This window comes from Hyla sarda, chromosome 10, assembly GCF_029499605.1.
Source record: "Hyla sarda isolate aHylSar1 chromosome 10, aHylSar1.hap1, whole genome shotgun sequence".
In the NCBI taxonomy this organism is placed as follows: domain Eukaryota; kingdom Metazoa; phylum Chordata; class Amphibia; order Anura; family Hylidae; genus Hyla; species Hyla sarda.
The window spans coordinates 97,601,730-97,617,678 of NC_079198.1; the positions used below are offsets into that span (position 1 = coordinate 97,601,730).

A 15,949-nucleotide genomic window follows, 5' to 3' on the forward strand; every position below is an offset into this window, starting at 1 on the left:
AATTAAAGAAACAGTGAGAAGATTAAATACACATGCCTGCGGTGCTGTTACCGTGAGTTATTTCCTAACTTCAGTATGACAAGTCAGCCCCATCGCTTACAAATAAACGCATTTCTTAAATGGGGTCATCAAGCTTTTAAAATTGATCCCTTATCCCGAGGACGGGCCATTAATAATAAAATGGCAGGGGTTCGATTCCCAGCACCTCCACGGTGCCTTTACAGTGCTGCAGCCTCTTTACACAAGCCTGTTCACACTTGCTAACATTGCACAGTCTTATTGAACTACAGCACAGATGTCCCATTCAAGTGAATACAGCTGAACTGCAATACCAGACACAGCCTATGACCGAAAGAGGAGCAGTTTTTGGGAAATGCTGGACAACCCCTTTAACCCCTTAAAAGTTAAATGGCTATGGCCGGAATACTCTTTTAAAGGGGGTACTCCGCCCCCAGACATCTCTTCCCCTATCCAAAGGAAATGAGATAAGATGTCTGATCAAGGGGGTCCCACCGCGATCTCCCTGCTGCATCCGGCGTTCGTTCGGGTGCAGCGTCGGAGGCTCCTGATGTCACAGCTGTGCCCCCTCAATGCAAGTCTACGGGTGGGGGGCGTGACGGCCGTCACACCCCCTCCCATAGACTTGCATTGAGGGGACATTGCCGTGACATCACGGTCACGCCCAGCTCGTGACGTCACGAGCCTCCGCCCCGCTAGTTATCCGGCGGATGGATTGGGAGCCACAGCCAAGATCGCGGGAACCCCCATGATCAGACAGGTTATCCCATATCCTTTGGATAGGGGATAAGATGTCTAGAGGCAGAATAACCCTTTAACTACCCATGATGTGTATACACATTAAAGGCCTATAGCGCCACTTCAATAGCTGGGGCCACCGCTTTAAGCCGGCACACAGGCAGCTATTAAACCATTTAGATGCCCCCGTCTAAATGACAATTACAGATTTCAGTGGTGCTGCAAATTTCCCACGCCCTTCCCCATGATCACAAGAAGGGGGGGGGGGGGGGGGGGTGTTAGCTGGAGGGCTTACCTAGCTTTCCCTGGCTGGTGATCCTCTTATTGATTACCGAGCAGGCAGGCACAGATAGCATAGATCAGTGCAGTACAGACCTACCGAACTGATCTCTATGAGCAACCAAACCATTGCTCATACAAGTCCCCTAAGAGAACTAATAAAGTGTAAAAATAAAATAAAATTCACTCCCCATGACCTTTTACTGTTGCATAACTTGGCAAAGTTTTGGTTCACGGCTTCAGAAGTTATGCAACAACCCTTGTGAAATCTTCCCTATACAGCTGTCTCAGAAACTGACATAATGATAAAACACCAGGATTAAGTTTTTATCTACTTATAACAGTGTATATATAAACTTTCACAATTTCAAAAGTGAATCCTCTTTTATAAGGGTCGGCAGCGATCTCTCCTGATATCCCCCATAAACATTTGGCTGCCAGGCATGCATGTGTTTAGAATGGGATAGGGAGGTAAGCCGCTGCCAGACTCTAGTTCTTTTGACACTTACCTGATACAACCAGTAATGACCTGGACCAGTGGATAGATCAGAGGCTCCAGCACTTCACTGGGGTGGATTGTGCTCAGTACTCGGCACCAGAGAAACAAGCAATGGATGTACTGCCAGTTATATACTGACTGATAGGCACCCTGTGTAGAGAACAGCCATGTATTAGAGACGTATTGCTAGTATCACAAAATGAACAGTATCGTTAGTAAAATGCAAAGTAGAACGTAAACGTGTCTAAGGCTGTGTTCACATTTGCATCACAGATTACATCAGATTTGACAAGAAGAATTGTGGTTCTGCGTACATTGCTATTCTTCCTATAAAATCAATGAAGTCCATACAGCCCTATTATCAGTCACTGAGTGCTGGTGGTGACCATCACATAGCAGATCCACCATTGTACTAACATAATAGAGAAGTTCTACATGATATAATTGTGACCCAGGACTAAGACAATGATGTATAAAAAGAAAGCTATGGTGGTTTATCAGCAAAAAATCAGCTGTTGCAAAACTACAACTCCCAGCATTCTCAGCCAGCCAAAGGCTTCCTGGTTGGAAAACACTAATGAAGACCCTGCATATGCATGTATTAAAGGGGTATGCCCCTGGAATTCTTTTATTTATTTTTTTCAAATCAACTGGTGCCAGAAATTTAAACAGGTTTGTAAATTACTTCTATTTAAAAATCTTAATCCTTCCAGTACTTATCAGCGGCTGCATACTACAGAGGTAGTTCTTTTCTTTCAGAGTTTCCTTTCTGTCTGACCACAGTGCTCTCTGCTGACATCTCTGTCCATTTTAGGAACTGTCCGGAGCAGGAGAGGTTAGCTTTAGGGATTTGCTCCAACTCTGGACAGTTCCTAAAATGAACAGAGGTGTCAGCAGAGAGCACTGTGATCAGACAGAAAAGAAATTAAAAAAGAAAATAACTTACTCTGTAGTATACAGCAGCTGATAAGTACTAGAAGGGTTAAGATTTTTAAAGTTGTTTTCTAGTGGGAGTACCCCTTTAAAGGGGTTGTGCGCTGCCCTGACTTTTGGAGCTCTGCTCACAGCGTCCGGAAGTTCATTACTCCGAACGCTGTGTGCGGGCTTCCGTGTTCGCAGCCACCGGGCGTGACGTCACGCCCGCCCCCCTCAACAAAAGTCTATAGGAAGGGGGCACGACCGCTTCCGGACGTAGACTTCCGGACGCTGTGAGCGGAGCTCCGAAAGTCAGGGCAGCGCACAACCCCTTTAATACCATTTATCATTGTGTTGTGCTTTCTGTTATAAATGAAAATAATACAGATTATTGCAGATTTGAACATAATCACAAAAAATCCATATGAACAATATAAAGCTTGGCCTACACTTTAGATCAATGTTGGCAGAATCTAGCCATTCTGGAGGAATTGGAGGTGATGTATAAGGAGGCAGCAATGATCCCCTAACTACCGTATGATGGGTACTTAGCACTCGCAGGAGTTTTACTGATGCCAGGTGGTGTCTCTCCAGCTCTCTACGGAAATCAACATGCCTACTCGGATAATATGAGCATGCATGTTTGTGGGGGAAAGATGAACTTTAGCCAAATAAGCAGCTCTCATGTATGATCATCTTATGTACACATTTTGTATATGGGCATATCCACACAACGGATGTTTCCTGTGAAAAAATGCCCTGACTTGAACCCAATGGAACATCTCTGGAGAGACCTGAAAACTTCTACCGGCACTCCCCATACAAGCTGACAGAGCGTGAGAGGATCTGCAGGGAAAAATAGCAAAAAATCCCCAAATCCAGGTGTTCAAACCTTGTGGCCTCATCCCCAAGAAGACTGGAGGCCGTAAAGCCTGCCAAAGGGGCTTTAACTAAATACTGCGTAAAGGGTCTGAATACTTACTGTCATGGCCGTACATGTTGGCACCCCTGAAATTTTTCTAGAAAATGAAGTATTTCATACAGAAAAGAATTGCACTAACAGTATGTTTTGCTATACACATGTTTATTCCCTTTGTGTGTATTGGAACTAAACCAAAAAAGGGAAGAAAAAAAGCAAATTGGACATAATGTCACCAAACTCCAAAAATGGTCTGGACCAAATTATTGGCACCCTTAACTTAATATTTGGTTGCACACCCTTTGGAAAAGATAACCAAAATCAGTCGCTTCCTATAACCATCAATAAGAGTCTTACACCTCTCAGTCGGGATGTTGGACCACTCTTCCTTTGCAAACTGCTCCAGGTCTCTCTTTTTGGAAGGCGCCTTTTCCCAACAGCAATTTTAAGATCTCTCCACAGGTGTTCAATGGGATTTAGATCTGGACTCATTGCTGCCACTTCAGAACTCTCCAGCGCTTTGTTGCCATCCATTTATTGGGGCTTTTTGACATATGTTTGGGGTCATTGTCCTGCTGGAAGACCCAAGATCTCGGACACAAACCCAGCTTTCTGACACTGGGCTGTACAGTGTGACCCAAAATCCGTTGGTAATCCTCAGATTTCATGATTCCTTGTACACATTCAAGGCACCCAGTGCCAGAGGCAGCAAAACAACCCCAAAACATAATTGAACCTCCACCATATTTCACTGTAGGTCCTGTGTTCTTTTCTTTGTAGGCCTCATTCCATTTTCAGTAAACAGTAGAATGATGTGCTTTAACAAAAAGCTCTATCTTGGTCTCATCTGTCCACAAGAGGTTTTCCCAGAAGGATTCTGGCTTACTCAAGTTAATTTTGGCAAAATGTAGTCTTGCTTATTTATGTCTCTGTGTCAGCAGTGGGGTCCTCCTTGGTCTCCTGCCATAGCATTTCATTTCATTTAAATGTCGACGGATAGTTCGCGCTGACACTGATGCTCCCTGAACCTGCAGGACAGCTTGAATAACTTTGGAACTTGTTTGGAGCTGCTTATCCACCATCCGGACTATCCTGCGTTTACAGCTTTCATCAATTTTCTCTTCCGTCCATACTTCTTGATAATGTTGCGCACTGTGGTCAAATTGCCCACACCTGTTACTTGCCCCTGGTGAGCTTACAGGAGTATCACAAGCTTCAAACAATCTTATTTTTCCACAATATTGAAAGGGTGGCAATAATTTTGTCCAGCCCATTTTTGGAGTTTGGGGTGACATTATGTCCAATTTGCTTTTTTTCCTCCCTTTTTTGGTTTAGTTCCAATACACACAAAGGGAATAAACATGTGTATAGCAAAACATGCGTTACTGCAATCCTTTTCTGTGAGAAATACTTCATTTTCTAGAAAAATTTCAGGGTTGCCAACATTTACGGCCAGGACTGTATGTATGTGCAAGATTTTAGTTATTCCTTTGCAATAAATAAGCAAAGATTTTTTTTATTTGACTATGCTACAGGGGCTGTAAAGTTAGTGTAGTTCATATAACAGCATACAAAATTACAAGTCTCGGGATTTCCCAGGTTGCAGAGCGTCGAGACCTGAAATCACTAGTCAGGTGATCAGAGGGAGTCTGTCCTGCTTCAATGGGTGGGTCGACTGCTGAGTGGGAGAGAGTTCAATTTGCAACAGCTGTAGGCCCCCTGGTCAGAAAACACTGGTGCATTGCATTGAAGGGATCACAGGTGTGTTTCAGTGGGTGGGGTGGCTGATGTGTGGGAGGGAGGAAAGTGACCTCATACTTACAAACTATGGAACTATGGGATGTGTAGTTTAGAGAACGGAATTACATAGTTACATAGTTAGTACGGTCGAAAAAAGACATATGTCCATCAAGTTCAACCAGGGAATTAAGGGGTAGGGGTGTGGCGCGATATTGGGGAAGGGATGAGATTTTATATTTCTTCATAAGCATTATGAAGAATACCCAGTTCTGGCCGGTATGTACTGCTAAAATCACCTTATGGTGGATAACCCGATTAAGTGCAGATTGATGGAAGGAAACACCAATTTCTTTGTTTTTACAAGACTGCAACATATCAAGAAAGGAAATGGGTTTTTCAAACGCACTGTAGATAGATACCACTATGTGACCATCTTGAATATATATTATTTACGCTATTTGTAAATTGAAGGCCTTAATAGCCCTTTTTTATTTAATTTTTTTTTTATAGACATATGGATATAATTCAGGGCTCTGTTGGAAACATCAGCCATCATTCAACCAAGTGAATGTACGCCATTTACTACTATTGAGCTGCAGGGGACCAGGGACTACATGACCTTTACCCTGAGATTACGAAGGAAACCCTAGACCAGTGGTGTCCAAACTGTGGCCCTCCAAATGTTGCAAAACTACAACTCCCAGCCAATGGCTGTCCGGGCATGCTGGGAGTTGTAGTTTTGCAACATCTTTAGACACAGTTTGGACACCCATGCCCTAGACCAAGATGATAACACACCCTTGGTGGATATTAGGTGTCTGCGGCACAGACTGGTTTTCAGCACCGAGCAGCTTGACGCAGCATTAAAGTAAACACATCAGAGGAGAAAATAATTGGCTTATAAGTATCTGTCTGAGCCGCGGAGTGAGGAGCCACAGCCATCGCCATCCAATTACCAGAGCTTCCGCTGTACAATCCTGGGCCCAGACAGGGCGAGGACATACATACACCTGTACAGACCCTTATGTAACACCGCCGCACACACAAGGTCACATAAGGACAATAACAACACAGAAAACCTGGAGCACTGTATTCAGCTATCTCTGTCCAGCTCTGTCTATCTCTGTCTGACCACAGTTCCATTTAAAATTGGGGACATGGGAACCCATCCCTGTCATCAGTCCGCACCCCAATTCACTTATCCTGTGGATAGGTGAAATGTAACAATATCTTTAAGGGTGCGTTCCCACCTGGCATATTTTGCTGCATATTTGCTGCTGCATATTTTCCTACCCATTGAATTCAATGGGAAAATAAAATATGCAGCAGCAAATACGCCAGGTGGGAACGTACCCTAAAGGAGATCTGCCACCATGGACACTTCTTTCCTATCTAAAGGATAGCAGATAAGTGTCTGGTTGGGAGGGGTCCAACCGATGGGCACCCCAACAATCTCGAAAACGGGACTCCTGAAGCTACCTTCTAAATGAAGGGGGAGTGTGTGAAATAGATTACACCTCCATTGTCTGTTCAGATGCTAAAGAAAGCCAAGCACTAAACATATATTCATTATGTGGAGTGCCCTTGCATGTAAAGGGGAACCCCCATTCTCCAAATCTTGGTGGGTGCCAATGAAAAGCCCCCCATGCTTTTCCAAATCAGACACTTATCCCCTATCTTGTGACTGTTCACAACACCTTATCTTTAGGTCCAAAATTGTCCGGAATATATCTTAATAGTAGCAGGAGCTCTATTTTCCTGATACAGAGTTCCAAATCCCCATGTCAGTTTTGCGAATACTTCCTATACATTGAACTCTTGGCTACAAGTATGTTATGTGTACATGATCGCTGTCACAGAGGGTTCAGACCCCAAACAATCACTAAAACAAGCCAGAAGATGTGTAAACTAAGCCACATGACTTTCACACTACGAAATACTGTGCGGAATCCGCTTACAGCAGCCTCCCATTGATTTGTTGGATTCTGCTGTAAATGTCAGTCAAAAACTTGTTATATGTTGTTCTTTAGGGCTGCACGATTTGGGGAAAATGCGCGATTGCGATTATGGAGGTAAATATTGCGATTTCGATATGTGATTGCGATATAATAAACAAATTGTAAAATCCCCCAGTTCATATCCAATCCCCGTATTTCATAAAGCCAACCCCCCCACACACACCTAATTTCATGTATAATGACTGAACATAAAATGGAGGGGATTGGATATGAAACGGAGACATTAGCTTAATTCCTCCTCCACATTTCATGTACCTAGCCTAGTCTGCACACTCTCCGGCGTTGTTGCATTGCTTTATGGTGCAGCCGCATGGGAACGAGCAGTAGGGGAATGTTTGATTCTACACAGTGCAGTTCTCCGTCAAAATGACAGATTATCTTTATTCTGTTTTAATATACTACCTAAAAATTTTATCTTTTTGTAAAAATATTAGTAAGCCTAAAATTGTCCTCCTCTGACCCCAATTACCTTCTTACTTTTCCATATACAGGGCTGTATGAGGGCTCAATTTTTGTGCCGTGATCTGTCCTTTTTATCAGGACCATTTCCGTTTTAATGGGACTTTGACCAAAAACTAGCAATCCTGGTACTTTAGTATCTTATTTATAGTCACGCCATTATATTTTCATAGTTAGGGAATTTACGCACGCAGCCATACCGAATATGTTTATTTTTGTTTACATTACTTTATTTAAAAATGGGAAAAGGTGGGGATTTAAACTTTTATTAGGGGTGGGACTTATTATTTATTACCTTTGCTTTTCACATTTTATTTATTTGTATTTTTAAAAAAAATGTTTTAGTCCCCATAGGGCAGTGCCTCTTGCTGTTGCAAAACTACAGCTCCCAGCATGCCTAAATCCAAAGGCTGTCCGGGCATGCTGAGAGTTGTAGTTTTGCAACAGCTGGAGGCACCCTGTTTGAAAATACTGCCCTATGGGGACTACACTACTACTTGTAATTCTTGCAGACAATGATCAATGTTATGTCATAGCACAGCATTGATCAGTGCTATTGAAGCGCCGATCGGACGAGCCGGAGGCAGGTAGGGAACCTCCGCTCGTCTTCTTAGCTGATCGGAACCTCCACTGAGGTACCAGAGATTGTTTTTTTTTGGGCAACTTTGATCGCGGCGTCAAAAAGGGTTAATGCCGGTCATCACCCAGATCGGTGATGTCCGGCATTAGCCAGTATGAAGAGAGCTCAGCTCCTGAGCTCTCTTCATGCTCCCACCGCATGGCTGCACCGTATTCATAGGGGGGGGCCAGTCGTGGTGGGAGGAGACTAAGTGAGACGCACAATGGAGGGGCCAGGCCTCACTGGAGCTGAACATACATCAGCTGCCAGCTCCCATGTTTCACCTTATTGTCGATCCCCTGCGCGTGGCCCGGCCACTCCACCCTGCAGCCCACTATTTATCCTCTCAGATATATCACAAAATTTTGCCAAGTACCAAACTGCTATGTCGCAATCCGCAATTATCGCGGTTTGATTGCGGATTGAGTTATATTGTGCAGCCCAATTGTACATCTTGGCAAAACATTAACCTTTCAAATATAATTCATAAAAAAAGGTTTCTCTCCCTTTTATATAAATCATGGCTTATAAAAAAATTAAAAAATTTAAACCCCATACCATCCTGAACATAATACTGTCCGGCTTCAGGAGCATCTTTGTCCCAGCTGAAGCACAGGCTAGGACAAAGTCCAGTAGGTGAGGGCAGGACTAGCACTCCACTGTGCTCACTCCTGTCCTGTCTTTCAGACTCCTGTCTGGAAAAAGAGAGGAGTGTGTTACAGAGCAGCCTGCCTGTGATTGGATGACAAGACCCAGCACAGCAGACTTAGGGAGGAAGTTTATGCATGGTGAGTGAGGGTGGGCTCAGTGCTTGCCTCAGACACTCCCCTTCTTGAGTACTGTATGTCAGAGTGAGCGAGCAGCAGAACAGAGGGATTTGTGAGCCAACTACAGAAGCTAGACACATAAAAAGACATGTAAAGTATCTGCATGACCTAGTGAGTGCATATATAAGCATTATTTTATTTCTGTGATATGACAGGTACACTTTAAGTTCTGTTGCGTAACTTCTGACAAGAATTCGATTCACTGGAAAAGACCAGGGACTGTGTTGTAATGAATGGGACGGCGCTTAATGTTTGCATGGATATCAAGCGCCCATTCCAGAAGAAGCTGCTGGAAGCGGACTCTGCACAGAATTTCCATAAGGAAATTTCCCTCCTGGTCGCGCGCTGTGCTCCGTTGCGCACTTTTCTCCCTGTTCATCACCCTGGCTGATCAAAGCTTTTGTCAGGTCTCTAGGACAGCCTGTGGCGGGCATGCTGGTAGTTGTTGTTTTGCAACAGCTAAAGGCTTGTTGAGAAATGGTCCTTGAAACACAACAATATTTTCCTCTCTTTTTTGAAACAGGGACACTAATGTCGCAAACACACCCGGGCAAAGCCATGTGACTATGCAACAGAGACAAAACTATCCGAAAGGCTGTCCTGTAGTTCTAAGCCTATAATGCACTAACAGGGGTCACCAGGCCAGACAGGAGTGACAACATTAAGAGAGGGTTTCACAAGCTGCGGAAAGCAATCTGTTGAGTTTGCCAGATCTAATCATCTTTAGACCTGGATGTGAAAGGGATTGGACACATATCCAGACACCTCAAACAGCATTAAACCTAATTCCATTATACAATGGTAACAAAACAAGTACAATTACAAGTGTCTACCACCCAGATTATGTCTATGAGTGGTCTCTGCTGCCAGGTACCCAAGACTGATATGGAAAGGCTATGGCCATGTTTACAAAGCCTAGCATTGTTAGCCAGCGCAAGTAAAGCGGGGTGATAAAATGATTTGAGCCAAATTTAATTAAAGGTTCACACATTAATATACTCACTGACCACTTTATTAGGTACAATTGCTTGTTAGCACAAATAGCTAATCAGCCAATGACATGGCAGCAAGTCAATGCATAAATGTACATCCTGGTTTGGCGCTACTTTGCGCACCAGGACGTACATTTACGTCCTGTGTATGACCGCGAGCATACACATCGCCCCCTCCATTCATGTCTATTGGAGGGGGCGTGACGCCCCCTCCCATAGACCTGATTGCAGGGTGAGTGGCATGACGTCACTAGGGGGCGTGGCCGTGACTAACACCACTGTCTCGGAGGAAGCGCCCTGCACAGAATTCCGGGGGCTGCACCGAGGTCGCGGGGGTCCCCAGTGGCGGGACCCCTGCGATCATACATCTTATCCCCTATCTTTTGGATTGGGGGCAAGATGTATAAAGCCGGAATACCCCTTTAACTGCTAAATGCTAAGTATTTCTGCTCGCGACCTTGGGAGACCACACACAACCTTCTCGTATTTGGCAACATAGCAGAATAAAACCATGAGTTGCCAACTTATATTCAGGGCTGTGATTATGAGCTGGGCACAGAGCGTGCTCCTTCTCGCTACCACCACTGAATCCACATAAACCAAGTACTTTTCCATTTATTTTACCTCGTGTGTAATTTGCTTCCTCCAAGGAAAGTGACAAAATAGTGAGTAACTAGAGGAATGAAGACTTTAGTGTTTGACAGCAGATACATTTGTCAGTGGAAAGTCACTGCACAGTGTTATATAACATGAACGGAGAAGGTGCACTACAGGCAACACACCAAAACTCAACCCTTCGCATGCAGTCACTGAACCCTTCGTATGCCATCACATGCAGTCACTGAACCCTTCGCATGCAGTCACATGCAGTCACTGAACCCTTCGTATGCTGTCACATGCAGTCACTGAACCCTTCGTATGCCATCACATGCAGTCACTGAACCCTTCGTATGTCGTCACATGCAGTCACTGAACCCTTCATATGCCATCACATGCAGTCACTGATCCCTTCGTATGCCGTCATATGCAGTCACTGAACCCTTCGCATGCAGTCACATGCAGTCACTGAACCCTTCGTATGCTGTCACATGCAGTCACTGAACCCTTCGTATGCCATCACATGCAGTCACTGAACCCTTCGTATGCCGTCACATGCAGTCACTGAACCCTTCGTATGCAGTCACATGCAGTCACTGAACCCTTCGTATGCCGTCACATGCAGTCACTGAACCCTTCGTATGCCATCACATGCAGTCACTGAACCCTTCGTATGCCATCACATGCAGTCACTGGACCCTTCGTATGCCATCACATGCAGTCTCTGAACCCTTGGTATGCAGTCACATGAAGTCACTGAACCCTTCGTATGCCATCACATGCAGTCACTGAACCCTTCGTATGCCGTAACATGCAGTCACTGAACCCTTCGTATGCCGTCATATGCAGTCACTGAACCCTTCGTATGGAGTGGAAAAACATGAAAACTGGCTTCTGTCGTATCCCTGCTGGACCAGTGCCTTACCCCATTCATTTCAATGAGCTGCCCGTATTGTGTGCAGTATTTTAGCTGAGCTGAAAACCACAATAGACCGTGGTTTTCTGTCCGAAAAAACCTGATATGGTCCAAAAAATTAGCTGACCGGGTTGATTCCAGGCAACTTATTAAAACGAATGGGGAACTGGCAGTGATACGAACCGGAGTGTGTATGCACACTTACACAGAAATACCTCAGCTCCAACAGGGCTCATTCAAAGCTTCCAATACAGTGGAGGGAAAATTCCCACCAAAGCTTGAAGGGGTACTCCAGTGGAAAAGTTTTTTTTATTTAAATCAACTGGTGCCAGAAAGTTAGGGTGCGTTCACACGGATTAAATGAAGAGTAATTCCCGCTGAAAAATTTACGGGCGGAATTTTTTTTTTTCCCCGCGAAATTCAAGGGAAATTTGCACGCAATTTGCGCGGAATTGCACGTGGACATGGGGGAGAAAGAAGTGAAGGGTTTTTCAGCCATTTCCGCACAAATTGCCTGCGAATTGCGAGAAAACGATGTCGGGCGGAATTTTTTTTTTTACCATTGACTTCAATTGATTTCTGCTAGCAGATTCCGCTTGAAGTATGAACATGTTCTTTCTTCAAGCGGAATGGAATTCAGCATCGGAATTCTGCTAGCAGAATTTCCGCAGTGTGAACAGGACAGCAGAAATAATATTAAAGCCAATGGGCAGAGGAGATGTGCATTAATATGGAGGGGAGAATTCAAGAGGATTTACTCGAGTAAATTCCTCTTGAGTTACTCCGTGTGAACACACCCTAACAGATTTGTAAATAACTTTTATTTAAAAATCTTAATCCTTCCAATATTTATCAGCTGCTGTATACTCCAGAGGAAGTTCATTTCTTTTTTTTATTTCCTTTCTGCCTGACCACAGTGCTCTCTGCTGACACCTCTGTCCATGTCAGGAACTGTCCAAAGCAGGAGAGGTTTGCTATGAGGATTTTCTCCTGCTCTGGACAGTTCCTGACATGGCACTGTGGTCAGACAGAAAATAAATTCAAAAAGAAAAGAACTTCCTCTGTAGTATACAGCAGCTGATAAGTACTGGAAGGATAAACATTTTAAAATAGAAGTAATTTACAAATCTGTTTAACTTTCCGTCACCAGTTGATTTAAAAAAAAAAAAAAAATCCACTTGAGTACCCCTTTAACCTACACAAAGTATGTTAAATTGTACAAAAAAAAAAAAAAAACACAACAAAAAATAAAACAGATGTAGCAGCAAGTCGCTTCTTTGGCAGAACCTGATTCATTGTAGGAAAGCTGAAGACAGATGCCCTACCAATGTCTACCAACCAGGAATATGAAAGAAATAACAATAGAACTGTATTTATAGTAAAGTAGGGCTGCAAAGAATGATATTATAAATTATAAACGATAATGGAAATCATTGTTAATGATTTCAATCATAGTGTAATCTGCCGTTAGGGAGAATGGCCTCAATCGTAGGGGGCGTGGCCTAGTAATGTCCTTCACTGGGAGCACATGGTAAGTGAGCTTTCTCACCTATTTACACTGATGCTGCGCTGTGTGGAATCCATTGCTTCAGTGTCTGTGGGGAGGTGCAGCCCAGGGGCCGGTTATGGCAGCATTTGGGCTGCTCTGCCAGTGGGTCGATCCCCCTGTGGGCACTGGTGTTGCGGCAGCGGTGGTCACTGCTCAGTGCTGCGCCATTTTATGCTAGGGATGTTAGGGACCCGCTACTTACAGGTGGTCATGACGTGGCTAGCGGGCTTGCACTTCATGATCATAAACACGACCTGTTTAATAAATGTTGCTGAGAAGCCTTAGATCAAGGTGCATGTTGTGGATGTGCGACAATGTCTGTTTTTTTCGCTCTTTGAAAAAACAAAATGTATTATGTTCTAAAAACAACACTGCACCTGATCTCAGGTTGCTTGTGGTATTACAACTTGACCATTCACTTTAAAGGAATACTCCGGCAAAATTTTACTTATTCCCTTATCCACAGGATACACTGGGACCCCCCGCGATCTCTGGGACGGGACCTCGGCTCTCTTAGTGAGGAGTGTGTGTCGTCTACCAGTAGATGGCATGTGCTGCATTCATTTTTATGGGAGTGCCAATGATGCCCGAGTGCTGTACTCAGGTCTTTTTTGCACCCACATAGAAATGAATGGAGCGCGTGCTGGCTGCAGCACATGCTCCTCACTGTGAGGACTGCCGGGTCCCTTCAGAAGATCAAAGGGGGTCCCAGCAGTCAGACCAACCACGATCTGCTCCTTATCCCCAATCCTGTAGATAAGGGTTAAGTTAATTTTCACCAGAGATCTCCTTTAATGGAACGGATCTGCAATACCACACTCAACCTAAGGACAGGTGTGGTATTGCAGTAGATTTTTTTATGCTTACCGTAAAATCTCTTTCTCGGAGGATCCATTGGGAGACACAGAGACCATGGGTATATCTTGCTGCCACTAGGAGGCTGACACTAGGCATTCAAAAAGAAATTTGTCCCCTCCTGGCAGGATATACCCCGCCTACTGACCCTGAGCTTAGTCCCAAAGCAGTAGAAGAGGACCGACAGAGAAAGAAACCAGCAGGTGTCCAAGGGAACCAGACAAAAAAGGAACCGAAAGCAACCCCTCGGACAGAAAACCAAACCATAGCAACAAACACAAATGCGTGCTGTGTCCCCCAATGGATCCTCCGAGAAAGAGATTTTACGGTAAACATAAAAAATCTACTTTTCTCGGTCGGCTCCATTGGGGGACACAGAGACCGCGGGACGTACCAAAAAGTCCCCGGGGTGGGAAAAATACCCAACTCAGAATCAGGCTGAAGACCGAGCCACTGTCGCCTGCAACACTTTGCGACCCAAACCAGCGTCCGCTGACGCAAAGGTGTGACCCTGGTAGAATTTAGTGAAAGTGTGCAAGGACGACCAGGTGGCCGCCTTACAGACTTGCAAGGACAAAGCCCTATTGCGGAGCATCCAAGAAGCCCCAACGGAACGTGTGGAATGCGCAGTCACCCGAAAAGGTGGGACCTTCCCTTTACGACGATACGATTCAGAGATGGCAGAACGGATCCACCGCATAATGGTCGCCTTGGAAGCCTCTTGCGACGACACTCCGGAATCACAAAGAATGAGACACCCTGCCGAAAAGAGAAGGTGATGGAAAGATAGTCTGGACATTGTTCAAGTGGTCCAGATCTATGTAGGGAACACCCTTCGCGTTGGATGGAGCCGGACAAAATTAAGAAAGGATGATCTCCTCGTTCATGTCAAAGGGGGAAACCACCTTGGGCAAGAAGGAGGGAGGTGGCCGAAAAACCTTCTGGTCCTGATGAAGGACAAAGAAGGGAGAGCAACAAGAGAGAGACGCCAGCTCGGAGACCCTCCTAATGGAAGTAATCACGATGAGGAAGGTGACCTTTCATGAAAGGATGCGAAGAGAAGCGTCCCAGAGAGGTTGGAACAGAGCCTTCCTCAATACGCTAAGCACCAGGTTGAGATCCCAAGGAGGAGTGGGAGACCTAAAAGGCGGCCCACATGGGCCACACCCTGCAGGAAGGTGCGGACGTGAGAATTGGAAGCTAACGGCCACTGAAACTGAATAGAAAGAGCTGACACGACCTTTAAGAGAGCTGAGTGCCAAGCTCTGATCCAGATTGGATTGCAAAAAAGAAAGGAAGGGCAGAAAGGAGAAAATGGCCGGGGAGATGGACTGAGCCTCACACCACCGGAAATAAGCCTGCCAAGTGCGGTGGTAAATTCTAGCGGAGGAAGCCTTCAGAGCCCGAAGCATTGTGCTTATCACCCTGGAAGAAAACCCCCAAGCTCTCAAAACTGCGGTTTGAACCATTACACTGTCAAATGCAGCGACAGTAAACTGGGGTGGCAGAGAGGACCCGGGAGAGCAGATCGGGGCGAACTGGAAGACGCATTGGTACAATCAGCAACCAGCCGAATTACGTCGGAGTACCACGCGTGCCTGGGCCAGTCTGGAGCCACCAGTTGCAGATCTGTGCAAATGCCTCCGGATGGAGAGACCAGTCCCCCGGATGAGCGGCTGAAATAGTCCGCTTCCCAATTCTCCACACCCGGAATGTGGATCGCGGAGAGGGCGGAACTCGAGCCCAGACCAGAATCTTTGCTGGGCTGCCCGGAGGGATCCGGCCTTCATCTACAGGCTTCTCTGCTACTAATCCATGCGAAGGACTTAACATTGCGTCTGAGTGAGTGGTCCTTATTGGACCGTACATCTAATTTGTTAGCTGGCAGCCACTATTTACCAGCTGTATCCGTTTATATTCATTTCTCCTACATCCTATATCCCCTGAGGAACCCCATATTTCTCCACATCATCAGCTTTGGAGGGTGGGGGAAACGTGTCAGGATTGAT

The 15,949-nt window shown here is 45.2% G+C and overlaps 1 protein-coding gene across 1 annotated transcript in view; it reads right to left on the reverse strand.

Moving 5' to 3' along the window:
- Positions 1-15,949, reverse strand: part of NOC2L (NOC2 like nucleolar associated transcriptional repressor) — a 114,228-nt gene that overhangs the window by 64,697 nt on the left and 33,582 nt on the right. Inside the window, exon 11 of the mRNA XM_056543793.1 lies at positions 1,545-1,684. Coding sequence (XP_056399768.1) covers positions 1,545-1,684 — 140 coding nt within the window. The remainder of the gene's footprint in view (positions 1-1,544; positions 1,685-15,949) is intronic.